The following is a 14,945-nucleotide window of genomic DNA, read 5'->3' as shown; positions in this document are numbered from 1 at the left end:
CCTATATAAATAAACTTTGTTCTTATTTTGTTTAACAACCACGTCTGAACGGTCATTTGCCTTACTTCAGGTAGGCAATATGTATGCACACTCACATACAAAAGGTTTATTATTCCCTCATTCTTTTAGAAAATAAAGAATAGGGTGGTGGCAGCGAAAGATTGGTTTGATAATAGATGTCACTGAGGTTAGTGGCGACACAAAGCCGTCTTGCCCAATCCAGCCAAGACCTTTATGGGCTGAATGTCCCCTAACAGAACTTGGCTGGAGTAGGGAAGATGGCTTCACAGACTCAAGGATTGTGGTATTTGTGCCTCTTCCCCATGAACATGGAACATGTGGGGTTGACGGGTACTGCCTGCTCCCCCATCATCCCAACCTAATTTTGAAAGAAGAGCTGCTACTTCTTTCCTATGTATGGTTTTCATAAGGAGTCAGATGTATCCTGTTCCTTTCTTCCCAATGGCATTATTATTATTAATATATTATTAATATTAATTACATTTATATACCACCCTCCACCCCCATAGCCGAAGCTCTCTGGGCGGTTTACAAAAGTTGAAAACAGTGAACATTAAAAACAAATATACAAAATTTAAAACCATAAAAAGCATAAAATACAAACAAAAACAGACAATATCAGTTTAAACGGATACACTAGAGTCCCAATCTACAGATCCTTGAATGCAGCAACCAACCGGCAGTATGAACTCAACTATGCATAAGGATCTTTGCACAGTCACATGTGAATTGGGGGTGGGCAGAGAATAAAACCTCTTCACACTTCATTGGCTTCCAATTCACTCCAGAATCCAATATAAACTTCTCCTGCTGACCTTCAAAGCTCTTCACGGTCTAGCTCCTGCCTATCTCTCCTCTCTCATCTCACACTATCGCCCCGCTCGTGTTCTCCGCTCCTCTGATGCCATGCTTCTCGCCTGCCCAAGGACCTCCACTTCCCTTACTCGGCTTCGTCCTTTTTCTTCTGCTGCCCCTTACGCCTGGAACGCTCTTCCAGAACACTTGAGAACTACAAACTCAATCACTGCTTTTAAAACTCAGCTAAAAACTTTTCTTTTCCCTATAGCCTTCAAATATTGAGTTTGTTCTGACTCTATACTGTTAGCTTCACCCTACCCGGTGCCTGTTTACACTTCCCTGTGCCTGTTTGCATTCTCCTTCCCTCTTTATTGTTTACTACAACTTATTAGATTGTAAGCCTATGCGGCAGGGTCTTGCTATTTACTGTGTTATCTGTACAGCACCATGTACATTGATGGTGCTATATAAATAAATAATAATAATAGTGACACCTGACAGTTCCATACAATAGTCAGTTACAGCTCATGACAATACAACTGTTATTGACAAGCGCCTCTGTTACTGACATGCAATTTAGCCTTTGATGGCTGAATTCACCAAGCTTGCACATTGTTTGAACTGTTTTAATTGGTTTTTACTGCTTTTAAATTCTATACTGGTTAATGGTTTCATTTGTTTTTAGCTGTGTGTATTTATTTATTTATTATATTGTTTGTATAATGTTATCTGTACGCCGCCCTGAGATCCTAGAGATACAAATATTTTAATAAATAAATAATTTGAAAGCGCTAATAAAGACAATGGAAATGAACATGCAGCATTAAGAACTAGAGCGACATTCTGGAAAATGCTTAAAAATTCTTTGAATTAGATCTTAGTCAGACTTAGAGTAAACCCACTCATATAAATGGGACTTAAGCAACATAAAACATATATAAGCAACAATTTGTATTGAAACAATCAACAAACGAATTCAGTAGCAACAAGACTTAGAAAGAAATCATAAAACAGTAGTAGTTTTATTAGTGTTTATACAGGACTGGGTTCAGACACAGTTATGCTTGGAGTAGACCCACTGAAAGCCTCATTAAGTCTGGATCCAGCCCTATATAAATAAGGGTAGTATCCAGTGTCAGTCCTACTTAGAACAGACCTATTGAAATAAATGGGACTCGTTAGTTGTGACTAACATAAGCCTAATTTATTTCAGTGGGTCTACTCTATATAGGATTAATGTTGGATACTATCCTAATAACACTAATATTAAACATGCAACTTTTAACTGGGACGACAGTAACCACCTCCCAGCCTGAACCTACACCACAGGGTTGTTAGGATAAAACAACTCAAATCCCTACTCCAATCCTGAAGCAAATTGGATGGACCTCTTGAAGCTAGGCATCACTATGTCCTCAGACGAAGCCTACCTCACAAGGTTGTGGTCAGGATAAAATGGGGGAGAGGGAGAAGAAACTTGCCCCAGACTCTTTGTAGAAAGGGCAAGCTATAAAAGTAGTAGTAGTAGTACATTGGGCTGTATCCAATTTTAGTCAGCGTAGACTCATTTGAAATGAATGGGACAACAACAACAATATTTCATTTCTATACCACCCCATAGCTGAAGTCCTCTGGTCAATTTACAGTAATTCATGAAAATGCAGCAGCTGAGAAAGTAGAAGTTGTTGCTAAAAAAATTAACACAGGAAAATTAAAGCATTGTAAACAGCTAAACACACCTGTTAAAGAACAGCATAGATGCCCCATCATACACCATTAAATGCCTGGGAGTAGACAGTGGTCTTTACCTTATGTTAGACTCCCCTTAGATACAAGCCATTTATTATGACTATATCATTATTAATTATTGCTGTTATTAATAATAATACAATAACAACGGCTTGTGGGCAAAATAATACGAGCCATTATCATATTATATGATTATGTTATTAACAGCTTGCGTTATTTTGCCCACAAGCCGTTGTGATGAATCATTGAAACAACGTTGAGTTGGAAGGGGCCTATAAGGCTATATTCCTATTAATCATATTAACGGCAATTAATAATAACAACACAGTCAGAATAATGGCTTGTATGGAAGGGGAGTCCGACATTAATAACAATATGGTAACAACAACGGCTTGTATGCAAACCATTCATAATATAATTTAATATTTTAATAATAATATAATAATAATAATAATAATAATAATAATAATGACTTTCCGCTCCCACGGAAGGGGAGGTTTTTTAAAAATAAAACATTGAGGCGCTTTAAGTTTTGGGGAGGCCCAGAATAGAATAGGGGCGGAGGGGGGGGGGGAGAACCGAAAGTCAGCCCCTCCCCCTCCCCCTCCCTAATTCCAAAATATCCCCCCCCGGGGGGAAACCCCCCCCCCGCGCCCGTTGCTCCCTCACCGACCCATCGATCGAGCGCTCGGCCAGCTTCCCCTCCTCGGCCTTCCTGCCTGCCTGCCTGCCTGCCTGCCAAGCGCCTCGCGCCGCCGCCGCCGCCGCCGCTCTTGCCGCCGCCCCTTTCCCCAACTTACAACATTCAAACGCCGCGCGCCCAATCGCGGCAACGCGAGGTAAACGGCGAGAAGACAGACGCCGGGCCCACGTCGGAAGTGACGTCATGACGCCCCTTCCCTCACCATAGATATGTGTTAGGGTAGCGTCGCAGAGGTTTAGGAATGCCGGGAATTGGAGGAGTCAGGGATGGGATGGGATGGGATGGAGGAGGAGGGGGGAGGAGGAGGGAATGGAAGACGAGGGGATGGAGGAGGGGAGGGGATGGAAGAGGAGGAGGAGGGGAGAGGAGGAGGATGGAGGAGGAGGGGAGAGGTGGAGGAGGGGGGAGGGGATGGGGAGGAGGAGGGAATGGAAGAGGAGGGGATGGAGGAGGGGAGGGGATGGAAGAGGAGGAGGAGGGGAAAGGAGGGGATGGAGGAGGGGAGGGGATGGAAGAGGAGGAGGAGGAGGGGAAAGGAGGGGATGGAGGAGGAGGAGGGGGGAGAGGGGATGGGGAAGAGGAGGGAATGGAAGAGGAGGGGAGGGGATAGAGGAGGAGGAGGAGGAGGAGGGGATGGAAGAGGGGAGGGGGGAGGGAATGGCAGAGGAGGGGATGGAGGAGGAGGAGGGGAGGGGATAGAGGAGGAGGAGGAGGAGGTGAAAGCCCCGAGGTGGGAAGAAGGGAGGCTGGGAGGGAAGGTCATTTCTGTTCCAAGGTGCTTGATGAACCGCCGCCATAAATAATAATTTCTTACCCACCTCTCCATTTGATCAGGGCATGGAACAACAGTAAATATAAAATACATAAAACTGAATTAAGTACATAATATACATTGTTAAAACATCCTTTTGTAAACCGCCCAGAGAGCTTTGGCTATGGGGTGGTATATAAATGCAATAAGTACATAAATAAATAAATAATAAAAAGCATTCTAAATAAAATAAAATAAAGCCTCTTATGTATTTCATGTGTTAAGAACATAAGGACATCAGAAGAGCCCTGATGCTGGATCAGACCAAGGGTCCACCTAGTCCAGCACTCTGTTCACACAGGGGCCAACCAGCCATCGGCCAGGGACCAACAAGGCAGGACATGGTGCAACAGCACCCTCCCACCCATGTTCCCCAGCAACTAGTGTATATACACTTACTGCCTCGGATAGTAAGCTGCCATTCATTTTACCCAAACGAACAGGCTTAGAGTACTTTGTATACAGGCGGGTTATAAATTGAATAAATAACTACAAAAACTGAGCTACTACAATTGGTTCGGTCTCTTAGTGCTTTTTTAACAAAAAAATTTTTTTTAAAAAAAGCAGTGGTTAATAATAGGCGTTACATTCAGACGTGCCTATATACACACGTGTCATAAAGGCTGTTACATATGCGTGCGTTACGTGCTTCGTTGCGTGTGTCAGCCTCTCATTTCCCCGCCTTCTTATAATTTCATCCAATCCATGAGCGTCCTTCGCTAACTGGCAGCGAGATTCGCCTACCAGGAGTAGAGTACTGACGCCCTGGCTTTGGATTGGGTGCCGAGTGGGCAGGGCCTTCCTGGATTGGAGCAGGAAAAGGGAGGTGGGCGGTGCTTGAGTGGCTTTGCCCGCAGCCCAGCTGCTGAGCAGAAGGAGAAAGGCCGGTTTTCCCAGCAGGTAAGTAGCTGAGATCAAAAGCAAGGAGTTCTAGGGGTACAGCCCAAGCCTACTCTCAAGTAGACCCCACTGAGCTCAAGGGGGCTTCTTCCCTGGAAGTGGGACCAGGGCTGCATCCCTGCCCTGCCCATGTCTACTCAGAAGTAAGCCCCATTCAGTTCAATGGGCCTACTGCTGAGTAAACACGGGTAGGTTTGCACGATGCACGTCTACTGGGAAGTAAGTCCCATGCAGTTCAATGGGGCTTACTCCCAGGTAAGTGTGTACGCTCGCCTCCCCCCCCCCGCCAAAAAAAACCCTGGGGCTCTCCAGATGTGTTGGACTGTAACTCCCAGCATCCCCCCAGCCAGCCTTTGTGGGGTGTTGCAGTCCAACACATCTGGAGAGCACCAGGTTGTGAGAGGCGGGTGTGCAGGATTGTAGCATTCAGTCACCAAGATTGGGTGTGTAGGAGTGGCAGGGAAGTGGTGTTTCTCTGTGTTAGCAGGAAGTGGGTGGATGAGGTCTCCTGATTCTTGTGTTCATTGTGGGGGTCAACGGATGGATGAAGGAGCAGGATTATGCTTGCAGTGGACGCTGGTACAGGTGTTCGGAGGCCTTGGAACACCCATAAAACAATTCAAAATTGTACGGAGGGGGTAACGCTAGAATCAGAGATGTACAGTTTTGGGAGGCATTCTGAAATCACAGACGGGAATATCCCACCCATCTCCCCTAAACATACCCACCCACACCTTTTCACCTTACTGTTTTTAAATTTATTTTACCATATTTTGATATTGCCCAATAGCCAAGGCTCTCTGGGCAGTTCACAATTTTTCTCATGACGCGACTCCCTGGTCTCCTTGCCCTCCTATAGCTATGGCAAAGTATGTGCAATCGCAATAATGGTATATTCTTCCACAGTTTATCCTTTCTCTATTTTTCCTCTCTTTTCTTCATTTTCTTGCTGGTTTTTAGATTGTAAGCTCCTTGAAGGCAGGGACCTGCCAACCACCTTTTTTGTAAAGTACCATGTAGAGATGGCACTGTCTGGTAAAAATGGTATGTTCTGCTGAGCTTAGATTTTGGGAGTGTTCCCCTGTCTAAATGTAGTACCTCCGTTTTATCAGTTTCGTTTTAGTGTTGTTTATGTAATTGAATTTTATTGCTCTTATCGCATGATTGTAAACCGCTCTGACCACTCTTTGAGTGGAGGGGCGATCCAGAAATATATTGTGTTGAATCCAGGATCTGCCTTTTGTGGACGGAAGGGCTCCATAAATGAAAGGTGATTCCATGTGATTTTTAGGGACGCCCTCCGTCTTAGCTTACCCCATTCAGTAGGATCCATGCAGCATTTTCAGGCAGCTGGAGGGGCTGTCATGAGGATGTGGTGGGGAAATGTTTGCTTCCACCAACTCAGTTGCATGTGCCTGAATCTGTATCTATCCCATTCAATAATTAAAAAAGAAGAAGAAGAAGGGACGGGGAAGGCATAGGTTACAAAAAGTTGGGTCAGGATAGGTTGTAACAGAACCATGTGACCTATATGTATGGCTTCTGTAAAAGGCATAAGCAATTGTATGTATTTAATCCCAAATGGGATCTGAGAAATGAGACCTGAGTTGAAATTGCTTTCCCCCAAACATCAAGCCGTTGCACTTTTAACAGCCACATGACAGACGTAGATTCAACTGGCGTATCTTTTCCCATTCGGAAAACAGTATACATTTTATACTGTCTTATATTAGTTTCCTTAAAGCCTTTTGTTTTTCGGATTGATTTTGGTTTAAGATAACACTTATTGGCGTATCTTTTCGCATTACCACAACTTTGCGCTAGGGGTAGAAAACTGTATTTTGGGGACGGGAGTAGTTAAACTAATCACTCAGATGTTTGAAGTGCAAGAATTTATCTGAAAACGTGGCAAACAGGGAGATTCATATTTAGACAGTCACTAACGGGAAATTAATGTAGTCAAATCTTCTGTGCCTTCAGATCACTTATTGGGAAAAGTCTGGGGGGTGGCATTTTTATAGTTAATTTTCCCCTGCCATGAAGAATATTTGACATTGAGGGAGGAAAGGGAGAGGGCCTTTTCAGTGGTGGCACCCCAATTATGGAATGATCTCCCCAACGAGGTTCGCTTGGTGCCAACATTGTTATCTTTTCGGCGCCAGGTTAAGACTTTTCTCCCAGCCAGTTAACAACATATGCTGAGTTTTTTAAAAACTGATCTCAGAATAAGTTGTTTTAAATGGATATTGCTGTTTTTATGCTTTTGATGCTTTTAAATTTCTATATATTTGTTTTTAACTATCACCGTTTTTAACTTTTGTAAACCGCCCAGAGAGCTTCGGCTATGGGACGGCATATAAATGTAATAAATAAAATAAATATATAAAGGGCCAACTTACATGTGCTTCCTTCTCTCCCTAGACTTGACATCTCATCCCAGGGAAGATCATCCGTGCTTTCAGAGCTGTGCCCTGCCCCCAAAATGGATATGGGAGTGGGTGGTCGTATCTCCTACGATGACTACCCTGTGGTGTTCCTGCCTCCCTATGAGAGCCCCCCTGCCTGGATAGCTCCCCACGAGGTGCGTAGCTGCAGATCTCATGCTAGTCATGGAGGTGACCTAGTGGTCCCCGCAGCTTAAGAATGCATGGTCTGAGTTGTTGCTCAGATCTTACACGGTGCTGAGGTTTGGTGGTAAGGTTTTAAATACAGATCTAAGTCGCTTAAAATGTACACTTTCAGCAGTTCAAAACATAGCCATCATGACTAGTAGCCATTGGTATCCTTATCTTCCATGAATTTGTCCAATCCCCTTTTGAAGATGTCCAAGTTGGTAGCCTTCACTACCTCTTGTGGTAGTGAATTGGCTAGTTTTAATTATGCGCAGTAAGGAAGAAATATTTTCCTTCTCGATGCAGAAGTCAGGAATGACACAATGCGGTGATCTCCCCATCTCAAAATGAAAGTTTTAAGTTTTCCGGAATGGAATTCACCATGCCATTTTGCGTCTGTTTTCATTTCCCCTAGAGAATTTACCATTCCGATTACAACAACGAGCTGACCCAATTCCTGCCTCGTACCATTGTGCTGAAAAAGCCTCCAGGTGCTCAGGTGAGACTTGACCCACTCTTGAGGGTGCTGGGGCAAAGGGCGAATGAATGCTTTGGTAGGATTACAGCTTTCTTAACTGTGTTCCTCTGCAGAAGCTATTGCTATTATTTATGTATTTATTTCATTTCTATACCGCCCAATAGCCGGAGCTCTCTGGGCGGTTCACAAAAATTAAAACCATTCAAAGTATAAAACAACAGTATAAAACCATAATATAAAATACAATATAAAAGCTCAACCAGATAAAAACAGCAGCAATGCAAAATTACAAATTTAAAACACCAAGTTAAAATTTATTTATAGACAGTTAAAATGCTGGGAGAATAAAAAGGTCTTCACCTGGCGTCTAAAAGCATATAACGTAGGTGCCAAGTGAACCTCCTTAGGGAGCTCATTCCACAGCCGGGGTGCCACAGCAGAGAAGGCCCTCCTCCTGATAGCCACCTGCCTCACTTCCTTTGGCAGGGGCTCGTGGAGAAGAACACCTGAGGATGACCTTAGGGGCCAGGCAGGTACATACGGGAGGAGGGGTTCCTTCAGATAGCCTGGCCCCAAGCCGTTTAGGGCTATAAATGTTAATACCAGCACTTTGAATCGGGCCGGACCTGCTAGCCTTGAAGGGAATTCTCCTCTCCTTCCAGAGCTACCAAACTGGCATCAAAGGCCTTCAGGGACCTACATTTGTCAATATTACTAATTTTGATCAGAGGGCAAACTCTTTCTGGTGCAGGCTGAATTAGTTGGCTGGACTGTTTCCTATTAAGGCAGAGGTCATTATGGGGATATAAGGGAGGCAGGTGGTCACCAGAACATCTGAGTATTCTGCAAGAGGCACAGACTCCATCTAATGAGTAGACATAGCTAGGTTTGCACTATAAGTCTAGATGCAACACAATATATTTTGAACAGCGAAATACCCATCATTCCTTCTGAATACCTTCATCCATTCTTTTTCCTCCCTAGCTGGGCTTTAATATCCGAGGAGGAAAAGCATCACAGCTGGGGATCTTCATCTCCAAGGTGAGTTCATTTCTCATCTCTTCCTAGTTCAGCCATCTACTTGTCAAGTTAATTAATTCCATTTATTGATATTGTATTTATCAGATGGCCCACAGCTTGATCATCTGCATGTTTCTTTCTAATTCTGTCATTTAAGTTACCAAAACACAAACAACCTCAAAAACAAATACAAGAGATTACAAGAGACAAATTCCTATCTAATATGTCCAAGTGCTGATTCCAATAAAGAATCAGACATGTCAGTTTGTTTGCCAAATTACTTGATTGATGAGATCCAATTCTTTTAGAATAGCAGCTGTCAGCTCCTATGCATGTTTACTCAGAACCTACTCAAATGCTACTTGGTTCAATGAGGCTTACTCACAAGTAAACATGCATGGATTGCAGCATTAAATCTAACATAAGGCCCATGACAAATAAGAATTGTTTTGGATTTTTTTAAAAACCAAATGTAATTTTTTCCAGTGTAGATGTTATGAGCATATTATAGGTTTTTAAAATAAAACCATTTCTGTACCTTAGTCCTAATCCCTTCACTTCTGCTATTCCATTATTTTGGACATGGAAATCATAGAATCATAGAATAGCAGAGTTGGAAGGGGCCTACAAGGCCATCGAGTCCACCCCCCTGCTCAATGCAGGAATCCACCCTAAAGCATCCCTGACAAATGGTTGTCCAGCTGCCTCTTGAAGGCCTCAAGTGTGGGAGAGCCCACCACCTCCCTAGGTAACTGGTTCCACTGTCGTACTGCTCTAACAGTCAGGAAGTTTTTCCTGATGTCCAGCCGGAATCTGACTTCCTGTAATTTTAGCCCGTTATTCCGTGTCCTGCACTCTGGGATGATCGAGAAGAGATCCTGGCCCTCCTCTGTTTGCCAACGTTTTAAGTATTTGAAGAGTGCTATCATGTCTCCCCTCAATCTTCTCTTCTCCAGGCTAAACATGCCCAGTTGTTTCAGCCTCTCTTCATAAGGCTTTGTTTCCAGACCCCTGATCATCCTGGTTGCCCAAGCAATAGCTCAAGCTCAGTTTTGTCAGCAAGCTGCTGTTAAGGAAAAATTGAGGTATCCTAACATGAACCCCTTCTGTCTGATGTGGAAAAGTACAAAAGCACCCACTTCCCTGACACATCACCCCTCCCTTTCTGTGTATTAATAAAGAGTCATCAAAAACCTTTCTGCCACACCACCAAGGTTACCCTGAACTCTATGCCTGGGCCCAGGCTCCTAATCAGTGACGCTCAAATGTTGCAACTTCCTATAGTACAGCCGCTGAGCCTTGCATTCCCGAACCAAGTTCCCATGTCACCCAGAGAGTAAGGTGCACTTTCTCCTCGTTATCACCTCTAGCCCCCTCCTAACTGGACAGCAAAGTCTGCTTCGCATGCCCTTGGAAGGGGGGCTTCTCAGAAACAAAAGTTACACGTACGGGATGTAGTTGTCATGATATTAATATTGTTTACCTGTAGAATAGTTTCATTTATGGAAAATGTATAAGTTGATAATCAATAAGGTATGGGAGGAGGGAGGAGTCATGAGCTCCTCAGGAGGGACGTGGTATGTTATAAAAGGTATGTTATAAAAGGTTATAAAAGGTATGTTGTGGATGATGGGTAGAGAATCCTGCTCAGTTTGCTGAGGTGAGTGTTTCTCTCCTACATGTGTAGAAAACAAAGATCTTTGTATCTGGACATGCCTGGTTCCTTTCCCCTCCCTCTGGATGGGGAAGAAATTCCCTGACACTGACACTCAGTGGGGTTTAAGCCTCGAGTAAGTATCCATCACATTGACGTTTTAGAAGTGGCAAAACAGAGGGCAGCAAGTTGTGTGACAGGTTGGGACCAGATGGCCAAGGTACAAAGGGAAATTGGTGGCATGCTGGCATGTGAAGTCCCTGGCCTTGGTTTGACTGGCACTGCCACCTCTCCTCTACCCAGGTGATCCCGGATTCAGACGCACATCGAGCTGGATTGCAGGAGGGAGACCAGGTGCTGGCTGTTAATGATGTGGACTTCCAGGATATTGAGCATAGCAAGGTGAGATGTCTTCCCCATGGTGGGGGCTGTTACCAGTCACGCTGAAATGCACAATTGCGTCCTTATACAAAGCATGCTAACGTTATGGTCTGAAGGCAAATGAAGCTAAGCAGGTTTGGGGCTAGTCAGTGCCTGGATGGGAGACTTCGTCAGAATTCAAACATGTGCCACTTTCAGCTTCAAGGAAATGCAGAATTAAAATAAATAACCCTGCCCAGTTTGATGTCCTTCAGAGTCCAGCAAGTCCCTTCTTGTTGTTTTCCGCCCCCAGGCTGTGGAGATCTTGAAAACCGCTCGGGAGATCATTATGAGAGTCCGATTCTTCCCTTACAGTAAGTTGCTTGCTGCTACTTTGAGCAAAAAATCTGTAGCCCTTTTGGGAAGTGAAATATTTTAGTGTGTTTTGCAATTTTAATTTTCTCTTTGCCCTCACAACAACCCTGTGATCTGTGAGTTGAATTCGTTCCCATTTTTAAAGTCCAGGAAACTGAGGCTTCATGAGGCGATACCATAAATCCATGACAAAGAAGAGAAAACACATTATCTATTAGATGGATCTTCAATGAATAATAATAATATTGAGCAAGGCTGTTCTCTAGCCTGGTGCCCTCCGGATTTTAGACTGCAAGCAATGGCCATGCCGGCTGGAAATAATGGAATTTGCAGTCCAACACATCGAGATGTTACCAGGTTGGGAGAAGCTGTTTTAGAGTTTGGTTGCACTTCTGTGTAGAAAAAGAGCTGCGCCCCGAGGCATCTTTTTGGCCACTGAATGAGAAATAAGATCCAGCAGGGCTCTTTGTATGTTGTAGAGATCACTCTGTTTCTTCCTTTTCCTTCCAGATTACCAGAGGCAGAAGGAGAGAACTGTTCACTAGAAATCTCTTCCCAGCCACAACCTTCCCTTTGCAAAGAGTTCAGTGACATCCAGCCAAACTTCTTTTCCCCCCTTCTTTTTGGTAAAATAAATGCCAGGCACCCTGTGCGGTTCCTCTGGGAGCATCTGCTGTGGGGGCCAGAAATGGTGATCGTAGTACAGAATTTCCTTCCAGGTGGAGGCTAAAGTTGAGTGCCTGCCGACGAGGAGACTTTTAATGTTTGTTTTATTTCTTCTTTGGGCTGTGGAATAAGGGACACGGGACTGGACATTTTGCTTCAATCCATTCTCTGAGTAGGAAAAGGATATAGATCTGCTGATGATGCCAATCCCAAATGCATCTGTAGGCCTAGAGTTTTTAATCCCTCAGACTGCTTCTTTCAGAACGGTTTTCTTTTTTTCTCAAAAAAAGAGGAGGAATAACAAGCGTAGGGCACAAAATGAGCAACTTGAGGGCCTTTAACCCAAAACCTCTTTTTAAATAGGTGTGGTGGTCCTTTCAGGTGCAATTCACTGCAAACATCTGCATTAAGCCATATTCAGATGCACTGAAACTTGTGTATGGGGGAAAAACCCTTCCACATGGTGTATGCCTTTTTTCCCTGTTCTCTGAAGAATCAGGCATTTAGGAAACTACATGACTGCATGTCCTGGATCATGGCCTTGGTAGCAGAATTAATAGCTCCCATTGAATCCCTGGAGAAGGTTGTTTTGATTTGTAAAGCATGTGCCTAGTCCTCATGCATAAAGAACAAGTGGGTTATTTTCTTCTATAAATGTAAACTCAGGGGGTTGTTTTTTGGTGGATGGGTGGGGGTGAGGAAGAAGGCAGGTTAATTAACATAAGCTTCAGTCTTTTAGGAGAGGATGGAAGAGAATAGCATACAAAATCCCAAAAGAAACCAGCCCAGAAAACTTGCTGCACCAATTTCATTAACTTCCAGCTTTGATCCATCTGAATGAGGGGAAGAGGGAAGGCCTGCTGAAAGGGAGACCAGAGACAAGCCTGATCTTTCAACTCACGAAACTTGTTCTAGAATAGCCTTGTTGGCTGGGAGTGACGGGTGTTTCAGCTCAACACATTTGGAAGGAACCAGGTTGGGGAAGGCTGTGCTAGAAGAATAGGATTTTAAGCCTCTGGGGTGCACTTCGTCTAATATGTGCTTTTTGGGGCCTATTTTATTCAAATTAGGGTTGTTATGGAAGCAATATTCTGTTCTCTTCCTGCGCTTGATTTTTCTACCGCAGCCTGTTTTTGGAAAAGACTGTGTTTAATAAAAAAATGTTACTGTCGCAATATAGTTGATGTGTTACTCAACCCAGGATGGTCCTAGTCTTCTTAGGGACCCCATTTTACTGCCCCCCCCCACACTGCTTGGTACCAGCTCTGCCCTTTTTCTGTGAGCGTTGCAAGCCAGGGGTGGTGTTTAAGGGGCATTTTGACTCAGTGTGGGAGACCTTGTCTAGTGCGTTCTTCCGCAAACTGTGTTCTCTTAAGTGCATTGCACTGCAATTCCCATAATTCCCAGCTAGCATGGCCAACGGCCAGGAATTCTGGAAGTTGTATTCTAAAACTTCTGGACGGCACTAGGTATCTTAGAGCGTCCTCAAAGTGAATACATTTCCTTGCAGAACTAGGCCCTGGTCTATCAATGTTGGGGGAAAAAATACTAGTATGTACCTGCTGTCATCTCCATGGGAGAAAGAAAATTAGATGTCTCACTCAGAAATTGATGTTGGATGACCTAAGAACCAAGGAACAGAGCTTCCTTATTCAGAGGCAGTATATCTGTTAACTAATGGATGATTCACATATACAGTAAGAAGACTATAACTTTCTTGTCCAGCTTGTAAACTTTCTAGGAATAGGACCATAGAGCAGAATAATTGGTCTGAATCAGCACGCCCAGAGAAAACACATACCGTACTACTACTACATTTATTTCTTACTAATGAGTGAAGAGCGTCTAGCAAAGAAGACTATTTCATGCCCAGATGTTTTCTTTCTTCTGCTTTTAATATTTATTTGTTTACATTTTGTATTTCCACGATGGACAGTTAACCAAGCAGTTCACCGTAAAACAACCTATGGTGAAATTACAGAGTAATCAAAATACAGCACTGCATTTCAAAGTAATTACTTAACAATTCATTTCAAAACGTATCAAGCTCAAATAAGACCCACACTCAGCAGCTCAATGTGCCAATCAAAACGTATTCTAAATTAAGCATCACAAATATCCTAGTTACTTTGAGCCAGACTCCCCCAACCTGGTCCTCTCCAGGTAGTTTGGACTTCAGTTCCCACCAGCTCCAGCCAGCATGACCAATGGTTTGGAATGCTGGGAGTTGTAGTTCAAAACACCCAGAGGGTACCAGGGGAAAGTGTTAACATGGTGGCTGGGGATGATAGGAAATGTAATCCAATAGGTTGTCTCCAATGCTAGAATTAGTTTCCGGGCAAAGTATAAAGTGTTGGTTATCACCTTTAAAGCCCTACATGTTTTGGGTCCAGGCTACCTGCGGGATCACCTTCTCCCGTACAATCCGCCCCGCACGCTCAGGTCCTCTGGGAAGAATTTACTCCAGCTAACAAAAACAAGGCTGACAACCCTTACCTAGAGGACCTTTTCTTCTGCTGCTCCCAGATTATGGAATGGCTTGCCGGGAGAGATTCGTCAACTTAACAGCCTTCCAGAATTGAAGAAAGCCATAAAGACTGATCTCTTCTGGCAGGCCTACCTAGCTGAATTTGAAGATGCCTTTTTTTTAATGGTGTGCTGCTTTTAATGATGCACTGGTTTTAAACGTTTGAATTAGTTGTATGTATTTTATGGTGTTTTTGTGTTGTACCCTTTGGATCGAGGCGGGTAACAAATACATTATTATTATTTATTTATTATTATTATTATTATTTTAT

At 43.7% G+C, this 14,945-nt stretch overlaps 1 protein-coding gene across 1 annotated transcript; it reads left to right on the top strand.

The window, feature by feature from the left end:
• Positions 1-4,901: 4,901 nt before the first annotated feature.
• Positions 4,902-12,794, top strand: PDZD11 (PDZ domain containing 11). Its single transcript, XM_063138398.1, has 7 exons — positions 4,902-4,982; positions 7,404-7,563; positions 8,010-8,093; positions 9,057-9,113; positions 11,050-11,148; positions 11,420-11,480; positions 11,992-12,794. Exons 2-7 carry the CDS (start codon positions 7,465-7,467, stop codon positions 12,024-12,026), a joined length of 435 nt encoding a protein of 144 aa, XP_062994468.1. The 5' UTR covers positions 4,902-4,982; positions 7,404-7,464; the 3' UTR covers positions 12,027-12,794.
• Positions 12,795-14,945: the final 2,151 nt, after the last annotated feature.

The sequence above is a fragment of the Elgaria multicarinata genome, chromosome 11 (assembly GCF_023053635.1).
Source record: "Elgaria multicarinata webbii isolate HBS135686 ecotype San Diego chromosome 11, rElgMul1.1.pri, whole genome shotgun sequence".
In the NCBI taxonomy this organism is placed as follows: domain Eukaryota; kingdom Metazoa; phylum Chordata; class Lepidosauria; order Squamata; family Anguidae; genus Elgaria; species Elgaria multicarinata.
Note: the sequence above shows the minus strand (reverse complement) of the source record. Positions and strands in the feature narration are given on the sequence as shown.